At 49.4% G+C, this 15,040-nt stretch overlaps 1 protein-coding gene across 3 annotated transcripts in view; it reads left to right on the top strand.

The window, feature by feature from the left end:
- Auts2 (activator of transcription and developmental regulator AUTS2) overlaps positions 1-13,330 on the top strand; it is a 1,133,997-nt gene extending 1,120,667 nt beyond the window's left edge. For all 3 annotated transcript variants that reach the window (XM_052753902.1, XM_052753901.1, XM_052753903.1), the window contains exons 16-19: positions 4,338-4,415; positions 5,977-6,060; positions 7,728-7,950; positions 10,411-13,330. In XM_052753902.1, coding sequence (XP_052609862.1) covers positions 4,338-4,415; positions 5,977-6,060; positions 7,728-7,950; positions 10,411-11,659 — 1,634 coding nt within the window. In that variant the 3' untranslated portion in view covers positions 11,660-13,330. The remainder of the gene's footprint in view (positions 1-4,337; positions 4,416-5,976; positions 6,061-7,727; positions 7,951-10,410) is intronic.
- The last annotated feature ends 1,710 nt before the right edge of the window (positions 13,331-15,040 follow it).

The raw sequence follows: 15,040 nt of genomic DNA, 5'->3' as shown, positions 1-15,040 counted from the left end.
GGGAAGGGTTTGTTTGGCTCACACTTCCAGGCTACGGCCCATCATTGAAGGGAGGCCAGGGCGAAAACTCAAAGCGATTAATCCATGTTGCATCAGCAGTCAAGAGCAAGGAGAGAATAAACACATCCCAGCTGCTCGCTCTCAAAGCTCAGGGCCCTGCCTAGGGAATGGTGTTGCCCACAGTGGGCCAGTTCAGTTAATAATCGAGACAGTCCTTCACAGACATACCCACAGGTCAGCCTATCTAGGTAATTCCTCAGTCAAAATTCTCCTAGCAGGTCATTCTAGGTGGTGGCGAGCTGACAGTTAGAACCAACCCTAATAGAACTGGGAATGCGGCTCTAAGAGTAAATGCACTTAGGGGCAATCTCTGTGTCCTTAGTTTGATTCCCCGGGACCCACAAGGTGGATGGGGAGAGCTAACTCTTGAAAGTTGTCCTCTGCCCTGTACACATGAGTTGTAGTATGAGCGTGCGCGCAAACACACACATACACACACACACACACACACACACACACACACACACACACACACACACAAAACCACCAACACAGGTCCTATTGGTACCAAGTGTCCTTAATGATTCAGTGTTTTCTTTCCTTTTTGGAGGCAACCTGGTGGGTCTGGAAGTCCCTATGTGGAACAAGTTGACTTTGAATTTAGTCCCTGTTTCGGCCTCCCGAGTACCCTGACGACAGTTCTACCACACTTGGCTACTGTTCAGTCTTTTTGGTTTTTCGAGACAGGGTCTCTCTGTGTAGCCCTGGCTGTCCTGGAACTCAATCTATAGACCAGGTTAGACTCAAACTCAGAGATCTGCCTGCCTCCACCCCGAGTACCGGGAGCGTGTGGCACCACACCTGGCTTCCTTTCTTTTCTCTTTTTTCTATTTCCTTTCCTCTCTCCCCCACCATGCTCTCTTTTGAGGCAGAGTCTGATGTAGCCTAAGCTGGCCTTGAACTCTGTAGCCGAGGCTGATCTCGAACTTCTGGTCCTCCTGTTTCCGCTCACCGGGGGCTGGGATCACAGCCCATGTGCCACCACACCTAGTTTATGTCATGCTGGGGATTGAAGCCAGGTCTTCATGCATTCTGGCCAACCACCCTACCCAATGTGCTATACCTCCAGCCCACTCAGTACTTCTTAAAGCAGCCCTTTAGGGCGCCGTCCCTGCCACAGAGCTCAGCAAATAGTTGAGAGTGGTGGCGTGCTCCATTAGTTGTCGCGACAAGCACGGTGGCTTGTCATGTGCTCACCGTATGAATCAGAATTTATCCTTAGGAACAACAACAGTGAAGGAGTCCACCATTTCTGACCCTTAGGGAATGTGTTCCACGTCCATCCTGCCTGCCGCCTTCCTAGGCTCTGAGCCAAGTTTCATGTTTAGCAGACCCACTGACTCTTGCATGGAAGCGAGAGAGAAGTGGCGACATCAGTACAGTAGCCCTGTGGTCAAAGCAAATAAATCACCCTTGGGGATGGATGGAATTGCCAGGGCCTCAGGTTCTCCTCCTGTGGGTTCTGCCTGGGGAATGTATTTGAAGGCTCTGTTACCATGGCACCTAGCTCTGAGACCAGGATACATGGAGAGCAATTTTGGGAGCAAAATAGAGATATTTCTCCCTGGACTTCATTGCAGCCAAATGGATGAATTGGCTCCTTTTGCTTCAATAATCCTGGAACTGCGGGGCATCCCCAGGGGCCTGGGTCTTTGTCAGAGCATTAACTAGCATGTACAACACAGTATGTGGCCCAAATTTTGTTTGGCTGGCAGCATTGGTGGTGACTAATGAAGGCTATGGAATACGTTCACTTTAGGCAGATGAGAAGTTGGATTTTACTTCTCAGGATATGTGGATAGGTAACCCCTTAGGTGCCTTCAAATCCTGAGAATCCAGCGTGTGTCCTTATGTGCTGAGCTTTACTCTGCAAACCCAGGCCCATAGGGCCCTTGCTGTCTCCAGGGACCAGTGATGAAAAAGAGAAATGGAGGGCTGGAGAGATGGTTCTGTGTAAAACTGTTTGTCATACAAGTGTGAGGACCCCAGTTTGAATCCCCAGAGTCTGGGACTCATGTCTGAGTGTCCTTCAGATGCCCTTGGTGAAGCAAGATAGCCAGGGCTGCTTTCCCAGCCTCCTTAGGGCTGCCTTTCCAGCCAGCATTAACGAGTGAAGCTTTTAGGAATACTATCCTTCCTTAATTCACACACACACTTCTCTTCTCTCTCCCCTCCTTTCCAAGTTTCCTGCAGGAAAGGGATATGATGTATTTTAAAGAAATATAAACTGAGGGGCTGGAGAGATGGCTCAGCCATTAAGAGCACTTGCTACTCTTGCAGAGGACCCAGGTTCGATTCCCAAGCACCCTCTTGGTGGCTCAAAACTGTCTGTAACTTTGCTTCCAGGGAATCCAACACCTTCTGGCCTCTGCAGGAACCAGGCATATGGGTGGTACCTATGTGTACATGTGGGCAAAACACTCATACATACAAAAATTTTAAAGTCATAATAAATTTGGGCCAGCAAGATGGTTCAGGGAGTAAAGGTGTGTGCCACCAAGCCTATCAACTGGGTTCGAGCTCTGGGTCCCACATGGTAGAAGGAGAGAACCAATTTCCATAAAGTTGTCCTTTGGCCTCCACACATGCACACAAGCATGCATCCACTTCTCCTTCTCTTTCTCTCTCTCTCTCTCTCTCTCTCTCTCTCTCTCTCTCTCACACACACACACACACACACACACACACACACACACACACACACACACACAGAGTAAGTAAATGTAATTTAAAATTTCAAAAACAAAGAAGAAAATGTAGTCAGATAAAAAGAACTGTCAATTAAACCTGGGTTCCCTGGCAGGTGAAGTAGAAACTATTAAAGCCAGTTACTCGGTCCTTGATGTTCTGTTTCGTCTGGTTTAGTTCTGTGACGATGTCTCCTAGCTTAGTTTGACCTTGAACTCCACATATAACTGAAGATAGCCTTGAACTCCTGGTCCTCCTGCCTCTACCTCCTCAGTGTTGGCATGGCTGGCACACACTGCCATACCCAGTTTATGCAACACTGGTAATGGAGCCCATGGCTTCCTGCACACACTAGGCAAGCATCCCATCAACTGAGCCACGCTGAGGATTTGGAGGTTCAAAACGGGAATGAAGTATCTTTTCCTGGCACTGGAAATTGGGAGGTGAAGAAGGCTGAGCCTCCCGTCATTCGGTGTCGGCTCCCGGCAGTACCTTTGGTGCTGTGAGCCTTGTGAGAGCCTTTACAGTGGGTGCGAAGAACCTACGCGCCCCTCAGTAATGAGAATGGGACTTGGCAAGGGTCTCCTCAGTGCAGCACCGTCTGCAGCATCAGGACCACCTGTGAAGTGAAAAACTCATCCCTGATGTGCTGAAGAGGAAGCCTTTGGCCCATCACTCTGGGGACGAACTCATGTCAGTGTTTGCAAGCTTCTGTCTCTGCAGACCGACTTGGTTATAAAAGCTCCCTGTGCTCTGGAGGTACCCCGTCCCGCTAGCCAGGCCTAATGCTGCTGCCGTCTCCATCATACAGAGATACTTGTGGGGGCGATGGTTCAGTGGGTGAAGGGCTTACTGGCTAGCATGAGGACCAGAACCCGTATACCTAGGCATGGCAGTGTGCATTTATAATCCCAGAGCCGGGGAGGTGGAGCCAGGAGGTGAGCTCACTGGTGAGCCGGAGTAGCAGTAAGAATTTCTAGGTTCAGTGATAGACCATAAAGGTACAGGGTGACTGAAGAAGACACTTGTGGTGGCTAACCATCTTAGTTTGCTTTCCGTGGCGGTGATAAAACACCATAACCAAAAGCCACTTGGGGAAGAAATTGTTTCTTTTAGCTTACAGTCCATCATGAAGAGAGGTCAGGGCTCACACCTGGTGGCAGGAATTGAAGCAGAAGGCATGGAGTGTTATTCGTCACTGGCTTGCTCTACAGGCTCACAGTCACCTTTCCTAGACCACCCAGGAGCACCTGCCCAGGGGTGGCACCACCCATGCCAATCATTAATGGAGAAAATGCCCCCACAGCTTTCCTCCCAGGCCAATCTGATGGGAGCATCTTCTCAAATAAAGTTCCCTCTTCCCAGATGACTCCAGCTTGGTATCAAGTTGACAAAAAGCTAACCAGTCCAACTGGGAAAGATGGGAGGGGCGACTTCTTTGGCCCCTAACAGGAATATTGTCTGTTACCAAGTTGCATCGGCAGGAGCTGTGGATGCAATGGAATTTGACGTCAGCGCGTTTTCTTTGGTCCCTCTAGCAAGGGCTTGTTTCTAAACTCTGGCTTTGTTCTGTCTGTCTGGTTTTGCAGGTGCTGCCCATCCTACGGGGACCCCTTTTGGGCCGCCACCTCATCACAGTAACTTTCTCAACCCTGCCGCTCACCTAGGTGAGTCAGAAAGATGAGGGGACCCTCCTGGCTGGCAGCTTGCTTAGTCATGGCGCCCGCCAAGCCTTCCACGGAGGGACCCTGGGATCTCCCACCCCAGAGCGGGTGGGGCACGGTAGCAGCAGTGTGAGGCCGCCGGTCACATCTTCAGTCAGAAAGCCGAGAGAGATGGATGCTGGTGCTCAGCTCACTTTCCCCTTTTTGCTCAGCCCAGGACCCCACCCAGTGGGCTGGTACCCACACACTGAGAGTAACTCACCCTGCTGTAGGCACTCCCTCGCATCTGTGCCCAGAGGTCCCCTCCCCCGCCCCAGGTGATTCGAGATCCAGTTAAGTTGGCATTGGGTATGAACCATCACAGGGGGCTGGGAACAGGGAAGTATCCCTTGGCATCTCAGAACATGTGTGTTTGGAGTGGACTCACCCTACCTAGAGAGGACACCTATGAGTCCCTCTCGCAGCTAGAAAGAAAGATGCGACAAGCATTGTGAGAGAGCTACGCTGAAGAACTGCACTCTTTACTTTTGCTTTTTCACACTTTATTAACATGTCTCTTCTTAGGAGAGGCAGGCTTCCTGTGCCTGTCCATTTAACATTTCTGGGAAGTATACAGTCAGTTGAAGGCAGTGGTGCCTGATGGAGAATGTATAGGAGAATTATTATATATATAATTATTATTATATATTTATTATATATTATTATATTTTAATTATATTAATTATATATTATATAAATAATAATTATTATTATTATTTGGATTTTTTTGAGACAAGGTCTCTACGTAGCCCTGGCTGTCCTGGATCTCACTATGTAAATCAGGCCAGCCTCAAACTCACCAGAGATTTGCCTGCCTCTGCCTCCCAAGTGCTGGGATTAAAGGCATACGCTACCACCACCCAGTTTTTATTACTTTTATTTTTCACATATGGGTGTTTTGTCTAAATGAATGCCTGTGCATGTGCCTGCATTGCCCTCAGAGGCCAGAAGTGGGTGTCAGGTTCCCGGGACCTGGCGTTGCAGACAGTTGTGAGCTGCCCTGTGGGTGCTGGGAATCGAACCCCAGGTCCTCTAGAAGAGCGGCAGTACTCTTAACCAGCCCGGTATCATCTCATTTTTGTTCATGCCTGTAGTCTCAGGAGATAGAAACGAGGCAGGAGGGTCAGCTCAAGTCTAGCCTTGACTTACATCCAGTTTGAAGGCAGCCTGAGGTAAAGTAGCCATGTCTCAAGCAGTGAGAGACAAAGAGAGACCAAGACAGAGACAGAAACCTTTGGCAGGCGGGAAGGCAGCTTAGAACGCTGCTGGGTCCTGCGTTTGCCCAGTGTCATCCCAAGGGCCAAGCTGGAGTCTTAGAAAGGATGGCACTCTGGGAAACGAACCCCTCGGGACCCTTGCTAACCCAGTGCCTGGATCGAAGCGCAGGAATACCCTTCCACGGTCCAGCGGGAGAGTCAAGGTGCAGCAGAGGGTCTGTCGCGTTCCCAGCTCCCAGGCCACCTGTGTTCCCCCCTGACGTGCCCCTGACCAACGTCTGTCTCTTCCTTCCCCGTCTCATTCACAGAGCCTTTTAACCGGCCGTCTACGTTCACGGGCCTTGCCGCAGTCGGCGGCAACGCCTTCGGGGGACTTGGAAACCCTTCAGTTAGTGAGTACTTCTCCGTTTTTATATCTCCCTTGCGGCCTTTCTCTGACCCATATATGGCTTTAGAACCTTTGGAGGGAAAAGGACATTTTTACTTTTGGGGGAAAACCAATTTAAGCTGACTATATGGGTCAGGGACAGAGCACTTGCCTAAAATCTCCCCCCAGAGGGCCTGGGGGCATGGCTCAGTCATAGAGAGCTTGTCCAGCATGGGTAAGGCCTGGAGTTCCTTCCTCGGCACCACCAAAAGTCATTTAGAACCAGAGGGAAGGGACAGGTGTGGTGGCGCACACCTTTAATCCCAGCCCTCAGGAGGCAGAGGCAGGCAGATCTCTGTGAGTTCGAGGCCAGCCTGCTCTGTAGAGAGAGTTCCAGGCCTACCAGAGCTGCACAGTAAGATGCTGTTGAAAAATGAAATGAAAATGGAGGTACCATGAAAGGATCGTGTCATTTGGAGATGGAGAGATGTAGCTTGGTGGGTAAGAGTACTTGTTGCTTTTACAGAGGACCCAGGCTTGGTTTTTCAGCACCCATGTGACAACTCATGACCATCTGTAACTCCAGTTCCAGGGCATCTGAAGCCTTCTTCTGGCCTCTGTAGGCTGGGCATCAGGCACACATACAACACACATATGCATACATGCAGGCAAACACCCATACGCATAAAGTAAAAATATATAAAGTGTGTGTGTTTTTAATAGAGGGTATGTCTAAAACACATTTGGGTCAGAGCATTCCAAAAACAGGTTTAACAGTGACATTGGGTTTAAGTACACAAGCTGCCGCTGTAAGCAGAGCACACTGTTGATACAGGCTCTGTGCATCAGGAACGGTGATGTGCTCAGTCACTACAAGAAGTCGACTTTGGCTATAGCTGAAAAGAAAAAAAAATTATGTTCATTTTACTCTCGATGTGGCAAGGAAAAAGTACAACGGAGAATACCAGGCCCAGGGATGACTCTGTGGGTAGAGAACCTGACCTGGCATGCAGGAAGTCCTCCTATTCCCAACAGTACAGAAGCAGTGAAATGGCACAAGCCTGTAATCCCAGCTCTTGGGAAGGTGGAGGCATTAGGCCTCAGCCTTAGCTACTTAGGGAGTTCGAGGCCAGCCGGGGATCCATAAGACCTTGTCTTGAAAAGAAGGAAAAGGAAGCAAGCAAGCGAATAAACAAATAAAAACACAGTATGCAGATCAGTGCATTGTCCAGGACACCATCCCGCGTGGTCTTTTTGGATGTTCATTGTTAACGAATGCCGGAAAGGGTAGCGTTCGGCAGGGTGTGGTAGGCCGAGGACCCGTGGATTCTGCTGAGCTGGCCTGTTCATCTGTCATACGGTCATGATGCACCTTTTTCTGCATGCCTGGAACTTTGCATGCCCACGTATGTCCGACGGAGTGTCTGCGTACCTGCTCCTCGGTCCCTTCTCACTTTTTCCTTTTCATTGAGTTTTTTTTTTTTTTTTTTTTTTTAAGCTGTGAGTTGCTTCTGCAGCGTAGGATGAGAGTCCCTCTAATGAGTGTGTTAATCTTTCCTTTTCCAGCTGCCAATAACATGTATTCATTTTAACTCTGAATGCTGTTAAAGTTTTTGGTAAGTACCTTCACTCCGGCAGGCCTCTACCGAGATTTCTCTGAAACCTTTTCTGTTCTCCACTTCACCATTTCAGCACCCAACTCAGTGTTCGGCCACAAGGATAGCCCCAGTGTGCAGAACTTTAGCAATCCTCACGAGCCCTGGAACCGGCTGCACCGAACGCCTCCGTCGTTCCCGACCCCTCCGCCCTGGCTGAAGCCGGGGGAGCTGGAGCGCAGTGCGTCCGCTGCAGCCCATGACAGAGATAGAGATGTAGATAAACGAGACTCCTCCGTTAGTAAGGATGACAAGGAAAGGTACGGAAAAGAAACCGCCCTGTGCCGCCCTGTGCCAGTCAGAACCAGCCGCCTCCCCTCCTCCCCCTTGTCCCAGCCTTGTGCTTACAGATCACGGTAGTCCTTCCCCCCAGTTCCTTGTCCAGTCAATACCACTCTGTGGTACCTGAGCCGATGGGGACCTTAAGCTACCACTAGAAATACAGTGCAAGGTGTCGGTCTCAGAAGCAGTGACACATAACCAGCCACCCAGAGTCCCTGGAACATTAGTGTGTCCAAGTAGACATCTTCCTGTACACAAGCAGATGGAGCTTGGAGCCAGACACACACAGCATGAATCCGCCATGTTTTTGCGTTTGAGTCGCGAAGTCCATCCAATCACCCATAGGTTTTGTGGTTTTTGTCTTTATTTATTTATTTTTGGTTTTTTCGGTTGTTCTTTTATTTATTTATGTATTTTCTTTTTTCGCTCGCTTTTCGTTTGCTTCTAGTAAGCCATGTTTACATTACCTCATCCTCTTTTTTCTCAAGTGTCATCCAGACTCAAGACCCCCGGGGGCTCACAGGCAATCAGTACCATGTCCTTCTTGTTGTTGTTTTTACTAATCTGAATTTAGACAGCAGCACCAGGAAAGCTCTGCTTTGCATTCGGCTTTCCGGGGAATTACTAATTTTATTAACCATGGTTGTCTCCGTACTAACTCACCCTTTCCTGAAAATTCTGTCTGCGAAGAAGAAATGTCTCAGTGCCAGGCATTCTGCACAAAATGTGTTCTTTTCTTTCTCTAGGCTGTTTTCGTTTTGAAGGAAAAACTGATTAAGTCCTATCAGGATAGACCTGACAAAAAAACAAACAAAACACCCCATCCCCTGTGGGTGATTTCTTTGTGTACTTAGGATTGAAATTTAAGGTTGCTTGGTAGGTAATGCACTTAACCCTGCAGGTGTAAGGACCTGAGTTTAGATCCTCAGCATCCATACAGAGCCAGGCACAGTCCTGTGTGTGTGTGTGTGTGTGTGTGTGTGTGTGTGTGTGTGTGTGTGTGTGTAAGTAATACCAGAGATCTTGTCCCACCTTGCCTTTGTGTCTAACACCCAAGACTGTCCTCTAACCTCCACGGTCGCTTGATGGTATGCACCTCCAGGCACACACACATGCAGACACACAGAAAAATTCTAATTTGATTCAGATCCTTGACTTACCTTTACTTTGTGTTTTGTCCATGTATATGCCCTGGCAATTTAAAAGATGTCAGCTTTCAGATTCTAAATATGACCGATAAAGTGGCACACACCTTTAATCCCAGCACTCCAGAGGTGGAGGCAGGTGGATCTCTGTGAGTTCGAGGCCAGCCTGGTCTATGTAGTCCAGCCAGGGCCACCTAGAGAAACCCTGTCTCAGAAAAATGAACCGATAAGATGTCTCTCATAATCCATCATGCTGCGTACTTTGGTTTTTCTTGATGGAGAAATGGCCTCTTGTATTAAAGTCAGGAAACTTGAAAGATGTTTTTCTTCTTCTTCTTTTTCCCTTTAAGGCTATTCTTGTCAGTCTCTGTGTATTAGCAGGAAGCAGAATTTGTAGGTCAGCTTCCCCCGAGCACCTCACTGTTGTCCTGTGCACTCTGGTCTCTGCTACTTTTGGTCCACACAACCTCTGGCTTTTCCCCTCATCTAATACTGCACGTCCATCCCGAGACGCGTCCTGAGATGCATCAGCTCTCTCCCTCTCGACTCTCAGAGTTTGAACTGTTTGTCTTCTGTTCTTCTACCTCCTATCCCCCGTCCATAGACACGTCCTGACCAAGCCGGGTCCCTCAAAGTTTCCTTTCACGGTCTCTTCCTGGGTCCTGTCCTCCAGCGTCCTCAGTCAGTGAGGTTCTGTGTTCTGACCCCCACGTCCGTTATAGCCTGATCTGTCTACACATCAGCTTGGTGCCCTCTGACACTCCAGTAATCTGGAGGGTGGGGCTGCCTTTCCAACCACCCTTAGTGTGTATCTACATTCTTCAGCCTGCAGTGGTGCCTTTGTTCCGAGAGTCAGCTGCTGCAAAACACCCCCTCGTGTCTGTATTAAACCCTGCCCCACCTCAACTTTATAGCCAGAGTCAGAAGAAAAGTCTTTAGTTTGTGTTTGGGCTGTATTCTTAACCCAAAGCTATCCTGAGAAGCTAAACAGGTCGACTGTCTTGCAGTATTCCTCTGTGACCACCCTGGTCCACGATGGCTCTCCATACACATCCTTGGTGACCTTGGTCAAGGCAGGTCCCTAGGACCCCCCACTCACCCTCATCCGTAGGCCTTCACCCATGAAGCTGCCTCTAGAATCTGTAAGAAGGTAGCTGGCCTTGCCCTGCCGCCGGCCACTGCCCACTACCTGGGTGATCTAGTCCGTCCTCACACCACCATCTCATTGAGCGATCCTTGCCTGGTTGGCAAGCCCCATTTCATCTTTTTCCCCCCACCTCTCCCCCCTCACAGGGAAAGCGTTGAGAAAAGACACCCCAGCCATCCTTCCCCAGCACCTCCCGTCCCGGTGAGCGCCCTGGGCCATAACCGCAGCTCCACCGATCCGACGACCAGGGGTCATTTGAATACTGAGAAAGATAAACCCAAAGAGAGGGAGAGAGACCACTCGGGATCCCGAAAGGACCTGACCACCGAAGAGCACAAAGCCAAGGAAGGCCACCTGCCCGAGAGAGACGGGCACAGCCACGAGGGACGTGGAGCAGGCGAGGAACCCAAGCAGCTGTCCCGGGTGCCGTCACCCTACGTGAGGACACCGGGTGTGGATGGCACCAGGCCCAACAGCACCTCTAGCCGGGAGGCCGAGCCACGCAAAGGTGAGCCGGCCTACGAGAACCCCAAGAAGAGCGCCGAGGTCAAGGTCAAAGAAGAACGCAAGGAAGACCACGACCTACCCACAGAGGCCCCACAGGCCCACAGGACCTCAGAGGCACCTCCACCCAGCTCCTCAGCCAGCGCCAGCGTGCACCCGGGGCCTCTGGCATCCATGCCCATGACCGTGGGAGTGACTGGCATCCATGCCATGAACAGTATCGGTAGCCTGGACAGGACACGCATGATGACCCCGTTTATGGGCCTCAGCCCGATCCCAGGGGGAGAGCGCTTCCCGTACCCCTCTTTCCACTGGGACCCCATGCGGGACCCCTTGAGGGATCCTTACCGTGACTTGGACATGCACCGACGGGACCCTCTGGGCAGGGACTTCCTGCTCAGGAACGACCCCCTGCACCGGCTCTCCACACCCCGGTTGTACGAAGCCGACCGCTCCTTCAGGGACAGGGAGCCTCATGATTATAGCCACCACCACCATCACCACCACCACCCGCTAGCCGTGGACCCTCGACGGGAGCACGAACGGGGCGGACACCTGGAGGAGCGCGAGCGGCTGCACGTGCTTCGTGAGGACTACGAGCACCCACGGTTGCACCCCGTGCACCCCGCTTCTCTGGACGGACACCTCCCGCACCCGAGCCTGCTCACGCCAGGCCTGCCTAGTATGCACTACCCTCGCATCAGCCCTACCGCAGGCCACCAGAATGGACTGCTCAACAAGACCCCGCCCACCGCGGCGCTCAGCGCCCCACCTCCGCTCATTTCCACATTGGGGGGCCGCCCGGGATCCCCCCGGAGGACTACGCCTCTGTCGGCTGAAATCCGAGAGAGGCCACCGTCCCACACACTGAAAGACATCGAAGCTCGATAAAGCCCTGGAGGAACGAGGTGGACCTCAGAGTTGGGGAGAAACCCCAGGGATACTCCCCCCAAGACTCAAGAGACAACTCCTGCGCCCCCACATCTGAGAGGTGCAGAGCTCCAATTCTTCCCCTGGGGGAAAAAAAAAATTGGACAGAGACTCCGTTTGGATGTTAAAATGTTTTTGTATATTAATGTTGGAATTTTTCAGACCTTTTAGCCAGGTCCTGTTTGTTCTTACACTTCCTTACTTTTTAGTTCTGTTGTTCTTTGCATAAAACTTTGATTTGAACCAAAACGGTGAAGGTAACGACACACGAGGATCTGATGATAATGGGGGTGGGGTGGGGGGCATCGATCCGTCACCCCGAGCTGTCTCAGAGGAGGCGGCGTGTACATAGAGTGTAAAAAGAGATTGCTTCATGAGCTGACGGTTCATATATGCAAAAGATAAAAGACGAAAGCTTTACTTGTACAGATGTAAATAGGTAAAGATTAAGTAACGTAATACATTAATACTTCTTCAGATGTGCTATTTACAAGTCTAATATCAGCGAACGCGGCCCTCCGAGGAGGAGGAGGAGGAGGAAGAGGAGGAGGAGGAGGAGGCCGGGTTCCCATCTGCTAAACCCTTCAACTATGCAATGAATAGGAGGGCTTTCCCCCAAAGCCCATCTAACTCAAAGGAGCCTTTTCAAGTCCATTTACAACATACTTAAGGTCATATTTTCCCTGAACAAGCGCTTACCTGAGACGTTATACGACTGTTTTCCCTTTTTTTTTTTTTTTGGTTTTGGTTTTTTGTTTGTTTGTTTTTCAAATGGAGAAGCACCCCTCCCCCCATTTTTTTGTTTTTAATCTGGAACCCAGGCTGGAACTTTGCATCTGAAGTTGTTGCTTGTGGTCTTCCTGGGGCGAAATGGGGAAATGAGGTGCACCCCCTCCCCACCCCCGGAAATGTAAGAACCAGAAGCAGCTTTGCCCAGGGAAGATGGGATTGGTCTTTGATAATCAGGGGCAGGTGGGCCGTGTCTGCCAGACAGGTGACACAGACAGGTAGGTCACCAGGAGTTCTGGTCACCTCTGATGCCGTGGTGATACAGGGCAACTTCAAGTGGGAGCCATGCCCTCCCTACCCCCAGCCCCGGGGTCCTATCTCATAGCATGTCCACACTTCCTTGTTCCATAATGTGATTTAAGGACACACAGGTCCTGAAAGAAAGCTGTACCAGTTTTCTCCGAGGATGGGTATGTTTCCAAGGTAACTGACCAATTGAAGGTACATGGAGCCCCAATGTGAATAGTTGATGTTTCAATAAGAAATGGAAGCCTGGGAAGTAAATCTTGTAAGAGCCATCAGGAATTACAGAGGGCGAAAGGTGGCAGAGAGAAGTGTGTGTGCGTGTGCCCTTGTGTGAGTGTGTGTGCGTTCTTGTGCAAGTGTGTGTGTGTGTGTGTGCGCGCGCCTGTGTGTGTGAGTGAGTTTTCATCAGTCTTAATGTCTTCATGACACTTTTATAAAGACATCAACCCTCTTGTCTACATATTTGGAGAGAATATGACTTTACTAGCCGAGAAAAATACAATATATCTTGTCTACTGGCCTGTAAAATACATGTAAGAAATAAAAATTAGTTCCATTTGGTCCTCTAGTATATTAAAGTGCTACCTGACATTGTTATCCTGTTTCTTTGTTTTTTTTCCCCCAAAAAAGAAAAAAAAAATGTAAACTACAGACCATTGTTTTTAACAGCAGAGAGATCTATTTTAGTAGTCAACTGAAGGTTTAGTTGTGAATTCAGATTTTGTGGACACCAGACGTGTGCAGTGTTTTTATTTTTCTTTTTTTTTTCCTTTCATCTTTCTTTTTTGTTTTGTTTCGTTTTTTGAAGATAACAACTATAAAAAAAAAAATCCCCAGGATTCTGTGCACTGAAACTGTAGCGGTAGCTCTCAGCATTGTGAAGGGGTTGTTCTGTACAGGCCTTTCTGCTGTTTCTCTTGTATGTAAAAAAGAAAAAAAAGAAAAGAAAAAAAAAAGAAAAAAAAATTCCTTTCCGGATCCTACTCAGTCAGGAAGGGAGGCAACGGGGATCTTTAGCATGTCTCATTGGAGGAGCCTTCTTGTGTAATGTAAATGTGCCATGTTATTAAAAAATGTGAACCAAGTTTTCAGAGTTTCTTTGTGTGAGGTGCCACTCATAGGAAAGAAGCCCCCCACAGACTAGACCAAGTTCGAGAAAGGATACCCCCCCAACCCCCGACCCCTGGCCTTGCATCATCCCCCCCCCCCCCCCCATGGCTGGACCGGTAAGGTCCTCTTCACATTGGCGGGTCACCCTCCCGAACCAGGTATGGGCCAGCAGCTGGTCCAGCATCCTTTGGTGATGATGCGTTTGTTTATGTTTTCATTTTGTATGTTCTGAATAAAACTAACATCCCGAGGCAGCGGGTCGTAGCTCCTGTGGATTGGTAGCGTCTTCACCTAGCATGCCCAAAGCTCTGAGGTCCACCCCCAGCACTGAAGAAATTAGATGTGGTTTGCACCTGTAATCCTAGGATTTGGGAGGGGGAGGCAGAAGGATTAGAAATTCAAGGTCTTGACCAGTGGGGTGGCTCAGCAGGATAAAGCATTTGTCACCAAGACAACCTGAGTTTCATCACTGGGACACACTCTATGGAAGCAGAGAATTGACTCCTGAAAGTTGTTGCTTTTCTCTCTCTCTCTCTCTCTCTCTCTCTCTCTCTCTCTCTCTCTCTCTCTCTCTCTCTCTCTCACACACACACACACACACACACACACACACACACACGTACGTCTGTTTTCACTGTTCAAGGTCATCCTTAAGGCCAGTCTGGTCTACATGAAACCCTGTCTGAAAGAAAGGAACGGGGTAAATTCTTTGTTTTAGACTATAAAATTGGGCTAGGGAGCTAGCTGGAGGGCAGGGTCAAGTCACTGAGTGTTGAGCCAGACTCCCTGAGTTCTGTCTTCATATGCTAGGTCCCCTCAGTAGGAGAGAACTAACGCATAGAAGTTGTCCTCTGACCCCTACAAGTGTGCCCACACATGTATATGCATATACATGTACAAACATACAAAAATGAATGTACTGTTAATTTTTCTTTTAGAACTGCTCAAATTCCTGTTTGGATTAAGGCAATCAAGGTCAGTTGGAACGAGGTGGCTGCTGGGTAAGCTGTGGACACAAAAGAGAACAAATCAGGGATGCTGTATGGCAGTAGTTCTCAACCTCCCTAGTGCTGCAACATTTTAATACAGTTCCTCATGTTGTGGTGACCCCCCAACCATAAAATTATTTTGTTGTTACTTCATAACTAATTTTGCTACTGTTAGGAATCATAATGTAAATATCTGATGCAGAATATG

Source organism: Peromyscus californicus, unplaced genomic scaffold, assembly GCF_007827085.1.
Source record: "Peromyscus californicus insignis strain IS unplaced genomic scaffold, ASM782708v3 Scaffold_2__1_contigs__length_46816999, whole genome shotgun sequence".
NCBI classification, from domain to species: Eukaryota; Metazoa; Chordata; class Mammalia; order Rodentia; family Cricetidae; genus Peromyscus; species Peromyscus californicus.
Note: the sequence above shows the minus strand (reverse complement) of the source record. Positions and strands in the feature narration are given on the sequence as shown.